Here is an 18,401-nt window from a genome sequence, read left to right on the forward strand (position 1 = left end):
CCCTTATGCCCAGGCCACATCTTCCAGTGCTCTGGTTATGGGCCCACAAAGTATCCTCCACTGGGCCTGATCTTGGGAAACCCTGGAGTTGCAGGTTCTTCTGAGAAACCAGGGTTCTTCTGAGAAATCGTGAAAGGGAACTGAGAATTGTAGGAGAGAATAGAAAATGGTAGAAAAGATGGGGAATTGTGGGAAAGAAGGGAGAATTATGAGAGAATAGAGAATTGTGGGAGAGAATGGAGTATTGTGAGAGAACAGAGAATTGTGAGAGGAAAGGTGGAATCATGGGAGAGACAAGAAATTGTGAAAGAGCATTGAATATTGTGACAGAACAGAGAACTATGACAGAGAATATGGAATTCTGGGAGAACAGGAAATTTTTAGGAGAACTAGAGATTTGGGGAACTGTGAGAAAGAACAGAGAATTGTGAGATAGGGGAATTGTGGGAGAACTAGGGAATGATGGGAGAGAATAGAGATTTGTGGGAGACATGGAGAATTGTAGGACCAAACAGAGAATTGTGGGAGAGACACAGAATTATGGGAGCCATGGGAGTTGTGAAAGAGAATAGAGTACTGTGAGGGAACGGAATTATAAGAGAAAATAGGAAATTAGGGGAAAGAGTGGGGAATTGTAAAAGAAAATGAAATATTGTAAGAGAACAGAAAATTGTCAGTGAGAGTGGAGCATTGTGAAAAAGAATAAAGAATTTTGGGAGAGATGGGGAATTATGAGAAAGGGAATTGTGGCATGGAACACAGACTCGTGGGAGAGAACAGAATTAGAGGAGACAGGAAATTATGGGAAAGAACAGAGATTTGTGGAAAAGATAGGGAATTACGTGGAAGAAAAGAAATTGTGGGAAACAACAAAGAATTCTAGGAGAGACAAGGAATTAATGGAAAGACAACGAGTTGTGGGGGAGACATGGAATTGCAGGATAGAACAGAGAAATGAAGGAGAAACAGGGAATTATAGCAGTGAACAGAGAATTGTGGAAGAGACATGGGATTGTTGGATGGAGCAGAGAATTACGGGAACAAACATAGAATTGTGGGAAAGAAATAGAATTGTGGGAGAAACAAGGAATTGTGGGTACAAATAGGGAATGGTGGTAGACACAGTGAACTGTGGGAACAAACAGGGAATTGTGGGAAAACATGGATTTATGAGAGATACGGAGAATTGTGGGAGATACAGAGAACTGTGAGAACAAAGATGAAATTGTGGGAGAAAAAAGAGAATTGTGGGAATAAACTGAACTGATGGAAAGAACAAAGAATTGATAACAAAGATAGAATCATTGGACGGAATTGTGGAAGAGAACAGAAAATTGTAGGAAACTACAAAGAATTGTGGGAAAGAAATGGAATTGTGGGAGACCCAAGGAAATGTGTGAGAAACATGGAATTATGGGAGAAACATGGAATAATGGGAGACACTGAGAATTGTGGGAGAGAACAGATAATTCTGAGAATAACCTGAACAGTTGAAAAGAACAAAGAAATGTGGGAACAAAGGTAGAATAATTAGACAGGGAATCATGGAAGAGAACAGAATTGTAGAAGACTATGAAGATTATGGGAGAGACATGAAATTATGGGAGACAGGGAATTGTGGGAAAGAGAGAACTGTGGGAACAAATAAGGAATTGTGGGAGACTTGGTGAATTGTGAGAACAAGCAAACTTTGGGAGACAGAGAATTGTGGGAGTAAACAGGGTATTGTGGGAGAGATGTGGCATCATGGGAGATACATGGAATTGTGATAGACACAGAATTGTGGGAAAAAACTGGGATTGTGGGAAAGAACAGAAAATTGTAGGAAACTACAAAGACATGTGGAAAAGACATGGAATTGGGTACAGAGAATTTTAGGAAGAAGGGAATTGTGGGAGAGACATGGAATTGTGGGAGAGAAAAGGAATTGTGGCAACTAACAGGGAATTATGGGAGACAGAGAATGTGAGTACATACTGGAATTGTTGGTGAGACATTGAATTGTGGGAGAAACATGGAATTATGGGAGATGCAGAATTGTAGGAGAGAACAGAAAATTGTGGGAAACTATGAAGAATTAAGGGAAACAAATATGGGAGAGACATGGAATTGTGGGATAAAACAGAGAATGGTGAAAAAGAAATTATGAGAGAATGGGAAATTAGGGATGACAATGGGGAATTGTGAAAGAGAATACATTACTGTAAGAGAATGAAGAACTGTGAGAGCAGATAATTATGGGAGAGAACAAAGAATTGTGGAAAGAACAGTGAATTGTGGGAGACAGAGAATTGTGGGAGAGAAGGGAGAATTGTGGGTGAGACCTGAGTTTGTTAAAAGAAAATAGAATATCGTGAAAGAACAAAATTATGAGAAAATGGGGAATTAGGGAAGAGAGGGGAACTGTGAAAGAGAATGCAGTATTTTAAGAAAATGGAGAATTGTGAGGGAGAGTGGTCAGTTGTGGGAGAAAACCGAATTATTGGAGAGATGGGGAATTATGGAAAACATAGGGAATTGAGGGAGAGAAAATTATGGGATTCACAAGGAATTGTGGGAACAAACAGAGAACTGTGGAAACAGGACTGTGGGAGACAGGGAAATGTGGGAAAGAACAGAGAACTGTGGGAGAGTAATAAATTGTGGGAGGAATAGGGAACTGTGGGAAAGAACAGAGAATTTGGAGAATGACATGAAATTGTGGGAAAGAACAGAGCTGATGTGGGAGACAGAGGGATTTGTGGAGAAAAAAAAAAAAAAAAACCTGTGGGTGAGAAAGAGATTTGTGGGAGAAGAAGAGAATTGTGGGCAAAGAGAGAAGTTGAACTGAGATATGTAGTTGTAGTCTCCAGGGAATCCTCAGTTGATCCTATGAGCAACTCTGAAGCTGGGATGGCCCTTCTGAGTTATCCCACTTGAAGCTAAAGGCCTGGGCTTATGGACCCTTGCTGAGACCATTTATAGGATGCAGCCTGTCCCCAAGGAGGGAATGTGATTTTGCATGAGGCAATTCTCTCAGGCAAAGGGCAATTCCTGGAGACTCAGCTGAGAGCTATTAGCCACCAACGCTCCCAGTACAAGTAACAAGATCGAATTACCTCAATTTCAAAGTAGCGATGAATGGTATTTTGAGGCAGACACAACAACCATACGTGACATAATTTACCTGGGGTTTCTAATAGTGCCACATATAGCTAAACTATTGGGATTTGTTGTCTACATTCCTGATGAAGGAAACTGCTAAATTTCTGTTGTAGGTAAATGAAAATACAGATATTCAAGTCCACACCCAGTTAAGAAGGCGGCCAGAACCCTGTGTTGTTCATTTGGGGATCTCCAGAGTCAGCCACAGTTCTGGACACCTTGAATCATTGCCATAATTAAATAACATTAAAAGAATAGATACTTTAAAACTCCTCTCAGGAACCCCCTCTGCTGCTTAAAGCATATACGAGTATAGCAGAGATCTTTATTTAATCTAGGGAAGCCTCCGGACCAGTCTAAACTCACCTGCCATCCTGGCGTGTTGAAAAAGGCGCCTGCCAGGAGGGGCGGGGCCAGAGAGAGCGCCCTCGCGGTTATAGGCCGAGGCGTGGAGGGGGCGGGACCCGCTCGCCATGATTGACGGAGACCCCTCTTCTTCAGCCCGCGCCCCTCCTTCTGCGCGCCCGGAAGTCCCGCCTTCGGAAGAGGAAGTCCTGCCTTCGGCGGTGACCGCGGTGACATCGGTGACCGAGTGAGGCGGTGGCGGCGGCAGGTCGCTGCCGCTCTGGGCTCGGGTTGACGGTTAGAGGCGGGGCCGGCAGCCCAGGGGAGGAATCCGGTGCGGTAGGATGGGCTGGCTGTGGCCGGTGGGGTTTGGGGACCGCGGGCTGGAGCAGGTGGGAAGCGTGGGAACGGTGCGGGGAGGACTCTGGCTGCGCCCCGCCCTCCGCTGTCCCTTCCTTCCTTCCTGGAATCCCCACTTCTGCGCCGCATCCTTCCTCGGTTCCCAGCCCCTTGCTAAGGCCCCGGGGCCAGGGGTCGGGTCTGGATTCAGTGGGCCTCCTCCCCCCTCCCATCCGGACCACCACCCCTCCCTCCCAGGCCCGCACCCTCTCGCTGTAACATGGTTTCACAGAGGCCGTGTCATCTCAACCGGCAAATCCCCACTGCCTTAGAAACGTGCCCTCAGAGGGTAGCGTAGATTTCAAAGTATATCCCGTAGGGGGGGCAATTTGCGAGGGTACTTCAAAAAGTTCGTGGAAAAATAGAACTGAAAGATAATACGAATCTTTCCATGAACTTTTTAAAGTACTCTGGCATTAGAGCTGTCCTCGAAATGAGTATGTTGTCCAGTAGATTCTCATGGGATGATGAAGAACAAGGATTGGCCAGGTTAGGAATAACAAGGGAATTAGCCTGAGTCCAGGCGTCAACGTTAGTCTCTTTGCTTTGGCAGGTGGGAATTTAGAATTGTTTGGCGTCAACACTGATTCCAACCATGGGTTTGTCTTCATCTACTCCTGCTGTTGCAGTTCAGACCTCAAATGCAGTTCAGACCTCAAATGCTTCAGATCATCAGACAGCATCTCCACCTTCAGGATGCCCAATGCATGAGGGGAAAATGAAAGGTAATCGACCGTTGTCTGAAGAATAAAGACAAGAGAAAATACTCAAAAGGTTTTTAAGGAAGAGGAAGTATAGTGTGAGGTATAATATGAGGCTCCTAGGTCTGGGAGTGAGGCACCCTGGGTCCAGTCCTTTTTTTGCCATTTATGAGTTATGTCACTGTAGACGAGTTACTTATGTCTCAGTCTATCATCTGTAAGATGAGCATATAATAATATTATTTTACAGGGTTGTTATGATGATTAGTTGAGACAATGCATGAGAACCTAGTGATTGCTCCATAAATCAGCCCTGACTCTCCAAAGTTGACCTGTGCTGGGCCGGCCCGTAGCTCACTCGGGAGAGTGTGGTGCTGATAACACCAAGGCCACGGGTTCGGATCCCGTATAGGGATGGCCGGTTGCTCACTGGGTGAGCGTGGTGCTGACAACACCAAGTCAAGGGTTAAGATCTCCTTACTGGTCATCTTTTAAAAAAAAAAAATGTTGACCTGTGCTTACATCAGAAGTTCTCAACTCGGGGGACAAATCCCCCCTGCAGCACCAGGGGATATTTGCTAATATCTGGAAACATTTTTGGTTGTCACAACTGAGAGGAAAGGGTGCTACTGATATCTGGTGGGTAGAGGCCAGGGATGTTGCTAAACCTCCTACAATGCACAGGACAGCCCTCCAACAAAGAATTACCTGGCCCCAAATGGCAAGAGTGCCAAGGTTGAGAAACCTTGGTCTAGATCTAGCTGTCTTGATAAATAAACTTTGCTCCCATATCCATTGCAGTATTCTTCTATGTAAAAATAAGCCCTCACCTAATGGACTTACAGTATGTTTTTTAGGTGCAAAGATGAAAGTGGAAAAGTTGTCTTTCATTTTTAATTGGTGCATGTCTGCTTTAGATTGTTCGAATTAAAGTGTGGCTTGCATCAGTAAGCCATGAGGGGTAGAAGCAGTGTGGTGTGCTTACTGAGTGCTCATGGGTGTGCTGTAGTCATTCATTCCCTCAATCAGCCATCCCACCCTGGGAGGTCATTGCTCATCCTGTGCCAAGCACTGCTGGATTGGATTTTGTTTGTTTGTTTCTGCACTGAGACAATAGCAGTGTACAAAATAGACAAAAATCCTTTGCCTGTGGGTACTTACATTCTTGTTGGCATAATCCTGTGTTGTAGGTTTTCTCCCTATTTTACAGCCAAGAAAACTAAGGCTTGGAGTAACTAACTGTTGTGCTCCCAGTCACACAGCTAGTAAGTGGCAAAGCCAATGAAAATTTGTAAACTTGTAACCTTGTACAAGGACATATCCAGTATTCTTCAGGAGTTTCTTCATCCAGGAAGAATTGAGACAGATCAGACAAAGCAGGTGTGCGCCTGCTCTGAGTGTCCCTGGGGAGATCATAGAGTCCTGGTCTCTGGTTTTACTTCACTTGCCGTCTATCCCAGAGAGCTGTCAGTCAGACTTATTTGCCTTGTAAAGAATGTGGGTATTTGTAGGAGATCAAAGGGGCCCCTGGTTATATCATGGGAAAAATTTCAACAGCATTTCCTTTCTAACATCCAGCTGGAATCAGTGACCTAGAAAGGATTGGTGCTTTGAATGGTAGAGAAGGAAGGAATAGTAAGTCTCTCTCCAACCCTAAAGTGAGCGCTGCACAGCATACTGGGGAGTGAGGGCCTGGGAGGAGAGGCACAGGGAAGGGAGTGAAGGAAACTCTTCTTCAGTGTGTGACATCTACAGGTGTATTCCTGTGGTTACTGCTGTTGCCTAAGGCAAGGATTCCGATACACGAGCAGCTGTCTCCTGGGCTGCAGCTCTCCAGGCGCCTGCCCACTCTCCTGACTCTTAGACTAGCCTCTTGGTCCTCACACTTGCTTGACCAGCACTCTGAGTCCTTAAGGAGTTCACTTCCCTTCCTGCTGCTCATCTCTTTAGGCTCAGACCCTCCCTGTTAAGAAGCATCTGGATCCTACACAGGTTGCAGGATGTTTTCTTTGATGTCTGCCTTTTCTTGCTCAACTCTTAGGGAATACTGATGGGGAATAGCACCTGGGCCAAGTGGTAGTTTTCTGTGCCTTATTTTAGTCTTGGAACAAAGCCCAAGCAGAGTGGCACTCAGGTTTTCCTCCACCAGCCTTTGTGGAATCCCCTCTGCTCATTTTCTTCTCCTGCTCCAGTGCCTAAGAGAATGCATCAGTAACGAAAGCCTGGACGGTGGCCCTGTCCTGATTGGGGCTGGGGCTTGTCAGGAGCTAGTGTATGGAAAGTCAAGGGCACCCTGTGAAATGTGGCCTGGCCCCCACTTAGGTTCCTCTAATGGCTACCAGCTGCTAGTTGAAGCAGGTACCTTCTAGTCTGTTACTGAAACCGTGGCATGGACAGTACATGCTCTTGCAACTGCTGAGAATTTTTGGTTTATTTTTGCTGGGGGCATGGCACAATTAGAGAATGGGTACCCATTTCTCTTTCAAAGGAAAAGTTAATTTATAGAACCTTCTCATCTTTAGGATTTTAGAATGTTAGCTAGATTAGTTCTTAACTTTAAACAGAAGAAACCCAGCTTTTCCTGTGGTGCTAATCATCAATCAGAAATTTGGCTCTTTATGGCCCCAGTTGAGAGAAGCAGATGTACTGCCTTCGTGGTTGCACTGTTATTTTACTTGATTATTTCAGGCTGTCCAGTGAGTATGGAACCACCTGACTCAACCTGTGAGAGCAAAACATACTCTGTGCCTTCCCACCAAGAACGAGCGTACGAGTATGTGGAGTGTCCTGTGACGGGTGCTGTGGCTAAGAATCAGGAGAACCTCGATCCTTCAAATCTGGTAATCTGTACTCATCCCTTCTTCCTGGAACTTTTTATGCAGAGATGCTATTACAGACTTCTAAGACAAACTGCACACTGCTAGGATGGATTCTTCTGTCCTTTGAAAACAAAGTTTTTTATTCCATCCACAGTGAAAATCTAGAATGTGTTTACTTAGTTTCAGAGATTGCCTGGGAAAGAAAACAGTGATTAAAAAGAGCCAGAATAGGTTTACTGGGAATAAACCATGTTACACTTTCCTCTGTGTAACCGAGATGGAAAAAAGAGAAAGAAAGAATTCACTCAAGGTAACATGAATGAGGCCTGGAGGGACTGCCGCCCATCAGGGGAGCAGCAGCCCTGATTCAAAATCAGCCTTTCTTTTTATTGACAAGACAAGGGAGTTTCACAAGAAAAATCAGTTGATTCAATCATCAAAGAAGGATATAAAAACAGGCAGTGTTACAGAAGGGAATTATAGCTAAGTATAGTTTTAAACAACTAAAACTAGTAATAGCAGTAAAATTAACAATGTGGTATTCTAGAATGCAATTTGTAAAAAGCTAAGGTGATCCACCCACAAACAGCTTGCCCTTAGTAAATATTTTCTTTTTTACATACTTTCTACAGCCATTTCTTTAGCATATTTAAACAGCATTCAAGCAGTTTTTTAAAAATATGTAAAGAACAATCAGTAGGTTAAATAGTCAATAGTCATTCAAGCTGGAATCAAACCAGCAACCTAAAACAGTCAAAGTACACAATACCATCCCTAAACAGTGTTTAGAATTGATTAGACGGCTTTTGCCAAACTTATCTATGGACTTTTGTCCCCTACTCTAGAGCCTTTTGGCTCATTCATGCATTACCCAAAAATCCTATTCTAAGATCAAAGGAGAATCAAGATTTCTAACCCACTATAAAACCATACCAAGTGAGTATTTTCTTGTGGGAGAGAATTATTGGGTGGTAGATGGGAAATTCCTAAGGTGTGTAGCTAGACTTAGTAAAGGTGTTTTTGGCCTGGGGAAACCTTGTAGGCACTTTACAAGATCAGGGTGCTTCTTCTAGAACAATTGGGTACTAGCCAAAACAGGAATCACTAGGGGGTGCAGTGTCATGTGGCTGCCAGCAAATTTAACACCATGGAGAAATGAGGACAAGGTAGTTGTGGCTTCAGTATGTTTTGTGATAGACAACATAGGGAATTGTAGTTTCATGTTTGGAATCACACTGTAATGGAGAGACAGACGGACTTGGACTTGGGCCTTTATTTTGGAGGGCCACAGGATTATTTAGTGAACCAGGTAACATTTTAAGGAAAATTTAGTGAACCAGGGAACATTTTAAGGAACTAGAATATTCAGCCTGGAAAAGAAAGGGTACGGGGGATACAATAGCAGTGTCCACAGCAGGAATTTGTTGCTTTGCCTCCCACGGATTTGTCACCCCTCTTCCCCTGGGTGACAGAGCCACAAAGGATTACTCAAAGCCTATCTCTTCTGAGCAGTGAGAAGCCCCCAAGTGGTTAATCTCCTGGAACCCTCAAGAGAGAGGCATTCCTTCCATTTGGGAAATTAACCACAAATTGGGGTTCTCTTCCCACATTTATTCTCCAGACCAGGAAGTTACAGGAAGAGAACATAGGTGGGGTTATAGTTTAACAATATAGGCTGGTAACATTCAGTAAAACAGCAAAGTGACCACATGTTCTCACTTATTGGAGGGAGCTAAAAATTAATATATAAATTCACACACACACATATACACACACACACACAAACCGGGGGGGGGGGGAAGAAGATATAACAACCACAATTATTTGAAGTTGACACGACAAGCAAACAGAAAGGACATTGTGGGGGGGGAGGGGGGGAGGGAGAAGGGAGGGAGGTTTTGGTGATGGGGAGCAATAATCAGCTACAATGTATATCGACATAATAAAATTAAAAAAAAAAAAAAAAAAAAAAAAACAGCAAAGTGACATTCCATAAGGCAATTTAATTGATCCACCAACAAAAGCTTGATCTTAGCAAACATTCCTTCTCCCTAACAGCTTCCCAGTATCTTTACATATCAGTCAGTAACTTGTCCGTCTTTGAACCAGCAACCTTGCTGTGTACAATTCTTGTCTTACAACAGAGACTATAGCCTGGGGAAAATTTCCTGGTTTTTGCAAGGTCAACAGTTTATATGTACTTTTAAGAAATTAGACTAAACGTGAAAGTACAAGAAACTAGGCCCTGTGAAATATATTTGCTTTATAGTATATTCCACAGGAATTGACAACCTATGGCCCACAAGCTAAATCTGCCCCACTGCCTGTTTTTGAAAATAAGTGTGTTGACATATGGCCACACTCATTTATTTACACTTACACACCGCAGGGAAAGTAGCAGCAGAGTCGAGTAGTGTGACAGAAACCATATGTCGCGTAATACCGAAAGTATTTACTGTCTGGCCGTTTACAGAAATAATTTGCTGATGGCCCCTGGTCCAAATATTTGAAGGCCTGTGTAGAAGACAGTCTTGGTACAGTGCCCAAGGACTGGTGGGTTGTGCTCTACCATCCACTATAAGAGGCAATGTACAAAGGAGCTTTGTAGCAGTGAAACCTACCTGCATACGGTATGGGCTCTTGGATGAAGTAGTAAGCTGCCGGCATTATTTAATAGATATTTCGAGTGCCCCTGTGTGCCGGGGCCTCTTCTAGGCCAAGGGTTACAAAGATGAGTAAGGCACAGCTCTTGCTCTCAAGTGATTCACATTCTAGAAGATGAGAGATGAGAAAAGAGGCAACAGTGTGGTGTGCTCACTTATGGAGGGAAGCCCAGGGCCATTTGGGAGGGACTGATACCCCAGACTTCGAGTTCAAGGACAGCAAAGGAGTAAAGGAGTTGTGGTCAAACCTTAATGATGACCGTGCCAGACTATAAGGAGATTGCTATGTCGAGGAAGGAGGTAGGCGAGATCAAGGTTTCTCACCCTTGGCACTAGTGAAACTTGAGGCTGGGTGATTGCTTGCCGTGGGTGCTGTCCTTTGCACTGCAGGATGTGTAGCTGCAGCCCGGCCTCCACCCACTAGTTGCCAGGAGCACCTGCCTCTCAGTTGTGACAGCTAGTAGATCACTGATCTAGGTGATCTCTACTAGCCTAGTGGTTAAGAACTTGGGCCTTCTGGGATCTTACAGACCTAGACTCTTCCCCCATGGGATTGTCGTGTGTCATGAGACTATTAATAACAGCTGACTTGTTCTTTGGTCCTTTCTGCAGCATTTGTGCTAAGCACCAGGCACTCTTCTTTAACCCTCATAACAGCTCTGAGCAGCCAGGAGTGTTAGTGTCCCTATTTCAGGGCTGAAGATTCTAAGGGTGACACAGTAAGCTGTTTGCTCCACAGCACTCAGCTAGGGAGTGGCAGAGCCGAAACTGCACCCCGTCTGCCTCACACCTGTGTTCTTAAACCCGCTGGAGTGTGGTCAGGTAAATACTTGGTGCAGTGCCTTCCACGCCTGGCCCTTTCTGCTGGGGTTGTTCTAACTAGGAGCCATGTCAGGACAAAGACTTTGGATTATTAATGTGTCTGCTAGAAAATCCTTCCTACTTCTAATACAAAAAGAAGTTCTAGGCCAAGGGTTCTCAACCTGGAGTGATTTTGCCCCACAGGGGATAGTTGGCAATGTCTGGAAATATTTTCCATTGTCACAACTGGAAAGGAGGGATACTACTGGGTAGAGGCCAGAGATGCTTCTAAACATTCTCCGATGCTCAGACAGACCCTCCATAACCCAAAATTGTCCAGCCCCAAATGTCAGTGGTGCTGAGGATGAGAGACCCTGGCCTGGGCCAGGTGTTATCATAGTAGTATTGCTGAGCCATGTGTGGAGAAAGAGTCTTCCCCCACTTCTGGTCTGGCGGTGTTGAGGTGGATATACTCATCTATTACGTGTTCAGCCCCAAGGATGAAAGCATAAGCAGGATCCTAAGAGTAAATGTTTAAAAAGAAAGTAGTATTGTACATATATCCTGTGAGACTTTTCCTCAGAAGAGTGACTAGTCATTTGTGAAAATCCTGTCATAAAAACATTTTTAGAAATGCCTGCTGATCATAGTATTAGTTTTTATTTCTTATTTTTGGTGACATTGCTTCTAAAGTTGTTCAAAGGAGAAAAAGACCAAAAATTTAACCACAATGTTTATTTACCACTTAGGAGAACTTAATCGATGAGGAAAAACAACTGCAGTATCCCGACTCTTCCAAAAAAGCACATTCTCTGAGAAGGCTGCAACATCCATGTCAGTGGTTTAATAAGGAGCCTGTGCTTTGTGTGTTGTGCATTGCCTTCCAGAAAGTACTTCGTTAAACTGCTCATTTTCACTTTACGTCATATTTCCAGCATTTAAAAAACAAATCCACTTATTTTATTTAGGTGCCACCACCTAATCAAACACCGGCCCCAGATCAGCCATTCACACTGTCTACTGTCCGAGAGGAGTCATCCATTCCAAGAGCAGATTCAGAGAAAAAGTGGGTTTATCCTTCTGAACAGATGTTCTGGAATGCAATGTTAAGGAAAGGGTAAGTGAGTGAGCATATTATTTAGAATATAAATTTGCTCATCAAATTTCTTTAAGAATTGAGTATATTAAAGAGGTTTTTACTCCCCAAACATATAGTAAGTTTTAATGAGTTAATCAGTTTGTAATAAATCAACTGATTTTTCAGACCTATTAGAATATAAGTGCAAGGCCAGTGTATTAGGCAGGGTTCTCCAGAGAAACAGACCCAACAGATGGGGGTGGGGCGGAGAGGGTGCTGGGGCATGGGCAGGAAGGGATTTATTATAAGGAACTGGCTCATGTAATTATGGAAGCTGACAAGTCCCAAGATCTGCAGTTGGCAAACTGGAGAGCTGATGGCATAATTCCAGTCTGAGTCTGAAGGCCTGAGAACCTGGACAGCTGAACACAACCCCAAAATCATGTTTGACCAGATGTCTGGGTACCCAATGGGCCAGGCAGGTTGACACATAAAATTAACCATCAAAGCCAGTAATGGTTTTTAGAAACAAACAAACAAACAAATGCTATTATATAAAATGCTTAGACAAAGTTAGGAAATCATTTATCAGTGGTACTAACTGGAAAAGCATCACCTTGAAAATAGATGGTTCTGTTAAGTCTGGTTTTTGGTGACCCAGTGAAGTGAGATTAAGGTGGACCTTTAATCTTTGTTTCCAGTGTATATATTGTAGCTTCAGATTTATAGCACTACTCTGTGATCATGAGTGAATCTTGAAAATGAGTCTTAGATCCATTAAAATCAAAGAAAATAAGCATTCTTAGTTCTTTAATGAAGGGTAATGTTTAATAAGTCATCTTCTGAATATGTGGATTAACTTTTTGGCATTATCAGTAACATTCGTCACATTTTACCAAGTGTTCTTCCCTAGGTGGAAGTGGAAAGATGAGGATATTAGTCAGAAAGATATGTATAACATCATCAGAATTCATAATCAGAATAATGAGCAGGCTTGGAAGGAGATTTTGAAGTGGGAAGCCCTTCATGCTGCGTAAGTATGTTTGAGATCTTGAAAAAAAATCCAGTGTCTTTCTCATTTCATATCAGCTTCCTAGAATGTCACTTTGCCTTACACAGGGTGACGGAGATGCAAAAAGGATTACTCAAAGCCTATTTCTTCTGAGCAGTGAGAAGCCCCAAAGGGGTTAATTTTCCAGGAACCCTCAAGAGAGAGGCATTCCTCCTTGGAAAATAACCCTGAACTGGGGTTCTGTCTCAGTATTTATTCTACAGAAAGCTACAGAAAAGGAACATAGATGGAGTTATGGCTAAGTATAGTTTAATGATAGAGGCTGGTAACATCAGTGAAATAACAAAGTGACATTCCATAATACAATTGCAAAAGGTTAAGTCGATCCACCAGCAAAAGCTTGTTGTTAGCAAATACTGTCTTTTCCTACAGCAGTTTCCTTAGTATGTTTACATAAAAATCAAGTAACTTTAGGTTAACCTGCTCCATCTGTCCTTGAGCCAACAATTTTGCTGTGTTACAATTCTTTATCTACAACAGAGACTTTAGCCTGGGGAAAGTTTCCTGTGTCTTGCAAGCTTAACATTTCTATATGTAATTTTAAAAAGTTAGGTTATACCTGAAACTACAGGGCTTTGGAGGCTAGGCCCTGTGAAATACATTTGCTTTATAAATGTTAGTATACTCCACACTAGAGTTTTCCCATTTTATTAAAATAATTTGCTATTTTAGGCTTGCTGGTTAGCTCAGTTGGTTAGAGCATGGTGCTGATAATACCAGGGTTCAGGGTTCGACTCCTGTACCAGCCAGCCACCAAAAAAGACAAACAAATAATTTACTATTCTACTAAAACTTTCTGTGTTGCAGGTATGTTCCAGTGACGATTAGGGCATGACAGACCACTCCTTCTTAGTTGTGTAAAAAACAGCAACCATTTTATTAGGCTTGTGGATTCAGTGGGTACAGAGTGCAAACAGGACAGAGCAGAGCGGCTCGTCTCTGTTCCCTGATATGGGGCCTTGACTGCCAAGTTGCAGTGGTCAGTGTGGCTTCAGAGCTGGGGGCTGGAGTCCTCTACAAGGCCCAACTGTTCACTTTGGTGAGTGGTGCCGGCTGTGGACAGGACACCTGCTCACAGCCTCTACATGTGGCCTCTTTGGCTTCCTCATCTCCTGGTGGCTGGGTTCCAAGAGCTAGAGTTTCAGAAAGCACCAGGTAGAAGGTGTATCTACTTTTCTGACCAAGCCTCAGAAATCTTGTAGCATCAGGAGCCTGTGGGAGGAGTATTCCAGCCCATGGAAAACAGAGCCTGTGGAAGGGAGATACTAAAATGCTATCTGCCCCAAGGGAGATGAGAAAGACATTTTTGTTCCCTGCACAGCATCTGTTGGATCCCTGTTAATACTAAACATATGAGAGATGTCTTAACAGAGGGCCTTTTATCCCAGGAGAATAGGTAAATGAGCATGTGTGTGTTAGCGGCCACAGGGCCTCAGTGTGTTCGGGGCACTGCATCACCTGGAAAGTTTGATCAGACTTGGCGTGCTGACCGCCCCCCACAGCGTCTGGCTCTGTCAGTATCAGGTGTGGCCGAGACGTAGTGTTTCTAAGCGATGCTGATGCTGATTGGAGGACTCCACTTTGAGAAGTACAGGGGCAGGGCATGCCTACTCAAAGAGCCAGATTATGTCTTAATCAGCGATTTACTTTTCAAATTTATTGTAGAATGCAGTTAATTAATTTCTGGGCTAAAATCCACTTACTGATTTTTTTTAAGGTGTTCTGTTTGTTTGTCTTCGATATTTGCACTGTGCAGTTCATTAATAACTCTCCCTGGGTGTGGCTGGGCCCAAGGCTGGGATGGGGACATGTGCAGGGAATGATGCTGCAACCACGTGCCCCCTCAGCAACCCGTGGCTGCAGGAGTCACCCTCCCAGTTTGCTGATGAGGAGAGCCACAAGAGTCTGCAGTGACCTAGGTTGAAAGTGTGCTGTAATTAAAACCACGTGCTAATTACTTGTAGTGTGATTATGGAGCAAAGAGAAGAAAGACGAATTTCAGTTTGTTAGTTTCAACTCCCTGTCCAGTCATTTTCTAGAGTTCAGTCAGAATTAAGTAGGCCTTTTCAAAACCCATGCTGTGGTCCCCAGGAGAAAGTCTGTCTGGATTGAGTTTACTTCTTAGCCTGTGACCCTCTTGAGAGGAGATTTAAGGAGCAGTTCCTAAAAGGAGAATAAAGTAACTTGTATAGTCCTCAAATAGGGAGTGTTACCCCTCGGACCTTTTGCTCCCTCTGGCTTAATTAGAGTCATATCAAGACGAAGACTGTCTTACCACTGGGAGAAGCTAACAAGACAGGTGGCCTCACATCTAGACTGCCATCCCCTCTCCCCCCAGAGAAGCAGCTGCATGTCTAGTGCATAGGTGGACCACCAGCTCCACAAGGGCTGGGCTCGGGTCTCGTTGGTGCTGCTGTACCCTGAGCCGGCAGCGGTGGCTCTAGGGAGTCCTCAGCAAGGCTCTTGGCAGAAGGAGTGGTTTTCAAGCTAGGGCCTTGCCACCCCTCAGCCTGTATGTGGTTATTAGGGAGCTGGTCCAACACTAATTATAACTAATTCCTAGAGATTAGTCCATCATTTTTCTTTCCTCATAAAGGCTGTTAGTTGCTTTCAAATGAAAAGAGTGGAGGATTTTCCTATCTATGTCTGAAAAACCCTGGCTGCTCTGTGCAAAAGAGAAGTGTGCTACACAGTACTTAACACTTCCTTTTTTTCCTGGGACTATGCCTGTTCCCCTGCACTGAGTAGAAAGGCCTCATGTCCTGACTCCTGCACAGAGCAGTGCAGATATCTGGAAGGAAGGGAAGAGAGTGGAACCCGATCCAGAAGGAAAGAGCGACGTTTTTGACCAATAGGGATTATTTCTCTTAATTGTTTTAGAAGTTACCTTTCTCTGTGAACGTGATATGATGTGAAATGCATACAGAAAAATGCATATTGTTGAAAAACTGGAGCTTCATCTCTGTCAAAAGAAAGAAAATAGTTTAACAGACTTTTTTATTTGGGGATTTCTAGGGAGTGTCCTTGTGGCCCATCATTGGTCCGGTTTGGAGGGAAAGCGAAGGAATATTCCCCAAGGGCAAGAATTCGTTCCTGGATGGGGTGAGTGTCAGAGCAAAAGTGTTGCTTTACATTCCTCAGGTCAAGGCTAGCTTTCTCTTGGCACCAAAACCAAGCAATCTAATGACTGCAGGGCCATCTTCCAAAACATAATCAGTATTCAGCTGTAGATTTCTTCCTCTTCCTGAGGTTTGCCATTGGTGGGCAGATTTATTGGAGTGCAGTGATCTGCTTTCTATTTAACTATTATACAGTCGAATTGTCTTTTGAGGTCTCGGGTCCATCCTCTTACTCCTCCCATGCTGGATCTCTTTGGGTCTGTCCACTTAGCATTCCTGCCCTTCTCTTCTAGCGTAGTTCCACTCTTAGCTTGCACATGCGTTTCTGCAGCGTCTCAGCTGACCTCCTTGGCCTGGGTCTCTTTCCCACTGACCTTGTTCCTTTGTAGACAGACCTGTCACCTGATCTGAGCTCAGCACAGTTCTTCACTGCCATGTTCCCTTAGCGCTGAGTGCAGTTCTCCACATCCCACTTGCCCAGTTAGATGTGTGACAATGAGAGCAGTTGTTGCATGTGCTTCTACTCAATCTTTCTCACTCCTTAAACTGGACTGAACATACAGCAAGCGTTTTAGCAGTTACTAACACTTTTTCATTTCAGGTATGAGTTACCTTTCGACAGGCATGATTGGATCATCAACCGTTGCGGGACAGAAGTTAGATATGTGATCGATTACTATGATGGCGGCGAAGTCAACAAGGACTACCAATTCACCATCCTGGACGTCCGTCCTGCCTTGGATTCGCTTTCAGCAGTGTGGGACAGAATGAAGGTTGCTTGGTGGCGCTGGACTTCATAACCACTGTTTTGTTTGAGATGGGAAAAATATAAACTACTTTTTTCTGACAGATTCATTAAACTATTTTCCCCGAACTGAATTGCACTTGTTGTGGAACAGGAACTTCAAGTGATTACACTTTACCCTTCTCTTAGCAAGGGACACCGTGCCCCGTTCGCTTCTGACGCATTTTACTTTGCAGTTTATAGAGATCACTTTAGGTCTTCCTCCCACTTAGCTTAAGTAGGAGGCAGTCCCTCGGTTTTTTCTTTAGCTGCAATATTGCCTGTGTATTTCATCTAGAAAAATCTGAACAATCTCTGAGAAAGCTTTTAAAAAGTGATGAAAGCTGCTTTTTTTTCTTACTGTTTTCTGAGGAATACTTGAGATGTAAAACCCGAAAGTCAATAGAGATGCTCAGGAGCTTTTACCTGGTCAAATATTTTAACTAAAACTGTTCATTATAAATAAGAATTAGTTGTGCTTTTTAAAAAGTTACCAATAATTCCAGGGTCCCTACAATATAGTAGTGCTCTTGAGCAAATGCAGAGGTATACACTGGAAATGCACTCAGCAAAACTAAGGCATGTCTTGGCTCTCCAAATTCTTATTTATATGAATTTTTCAGTCAGGACCTTGTTATAGAATAGTTCAAACTACACCATGATTTTATGGTGTGCATACTTTAGAACATAACTTTTGTAATATTTTTCTTTTAATTCCTGTTGTTCTAATATGTAACTGCTCCCAGCAAACAGGTCTCCTTGTTGTCCCTGGTGTTTGACAAGTTATCCCAACTTTAAGTTCCCTTCCTGCCCCTGTTGGGAGCCTTCCCGCCAGTCGGCCTAATCGAAACCTTGAAAGCCTGGCGCAAGTCACAATTCTAGAGGTGGTCCCTCTTTAAAACATGATTATATTTGGCTGAGTGTTAAAATGCACAAGAAGGGTATTTTTCTCAGATGCAGAATATTTGCATCAAGTCACTGTCTCAGTTTAGATTTTTTGTTTTAAGGAAGCTCTAAGTTTGCCGTTGAAACACTTTGTACCAGTCCTCCATAAACTGCTTGTTCTGATTATAGCAACGTGTTACAAATGACTATTGTTTCTTTTTAAAAGTGTTGATAATATTAAATCATTTAATTTATCCTGAACACTGTAGTGTTAAATTAGTAAATGGAATGGGCAGTCTCTGCATGGTTAATTTGGTGTGGATTTCTTTATTGTGTCAGTATGGAATTTTAAAAATCCAACAACCTTACACTACATTTCAAAACGTGTGTATTTTAAAATAAGGCTGAGAGTTAACAGGTTTTGAAAGTCTTTTCAGAGTAGCTTTACTTTTGTTCCGTCAGACACATAATTTTTACAAAATTAATGCCATAGTCTCCCTACTGGAGGCAGGCATTTTCTCATCTGTTAATCACATATTTTAAAACTGTAGAGGAAAATAATTACTGTTTTTTTTTTTTTTCTAAGTGCTA

General features: G+C 43.3%; 1 protein-coding gene across 5 annotated transcripts; it reads left to right on the plus strand.

The window, feature by feature from the left end:
- The first annotated feature begins 3,709 nt into the window (after positions 1 to 3,709).
- On the plus strand, positions 3,710 to 18,121 carry LOC134366884 (holocytochrome c-type synthase). Of its 5 annotated transcripts, none has more exons than XM_063083404.1 (7): positions 3,710 to 3,786; positions 4,442 to 4,613; positions 7,278 to 7,429; positions 11,841 to 11,989; positions 12,864 to 12,983; positions 16,038 to 16,124; positions 16,743 to 18,121. In XM_063083404.1, exons 2-7 carry the CDS (start codon positions 4,484 to 4,486, stop codon positions 16,939 to 16,941), a joined length of 837 nt encoding a protein of 278 aa, XP_062939474.1. In that variant the 5' UTR covers positions 3,710 to 3,786; positions 4,442 to 4,483; the 3' UTR covers positions 16,942 to 18,121. The 5 variants fall into 5 exon arrangements, with proteins under 5 accessions (XP_062939474.1, XP_062939472.1, XP_062939473.1 ...); XM_063083402.1 differs by having other exon boundaries at positions 3,721 to 3,828; XM_063083403.1 differs by having other exon boundaries at positions 3,722 to 3,823.
- The last annotated feature ends 280 nt before the right edge of the window (positions 18,122 to 18,401 follow it).

This window comes from Cynocephalus volans, chromosome X (assembly GCF_027409185.1).
Source record: "Cynocephalus volans isolate mCynVol1 chromosome X, mCynVol1.pri, whole genome shotgun sequence".
Lineage (NCBI taxonomy): Eukaryota > Metazoa > Chordata > Mammalia > Dermoptera > Cynocephalidae > Cynocephalus > Cynocephalus volans.

Coding starts and splice junctions, on each gene's coding strand:
- LOC134366884 (XM_063083404.1), top strand. CDS start 4,484: ATGGGTTTGTCTTCATCTACTCCTGCTGTTGCAGTTCAGACCTCAAAT. Junction 4,614..7,277: donor GCATGAGGGGAAAATGAAAG/GTAATCGACCGT, acceptor TGATTATTTCAG/GCTGTCCAGTGAGTATGGAA. Junction 7,430..11,840: donor ACCTCGATCCTTCAAATCTG/GTAATCTGTACT, acceptor TATTTTATTTAG/GTGCCACCACCTAATCAAAC.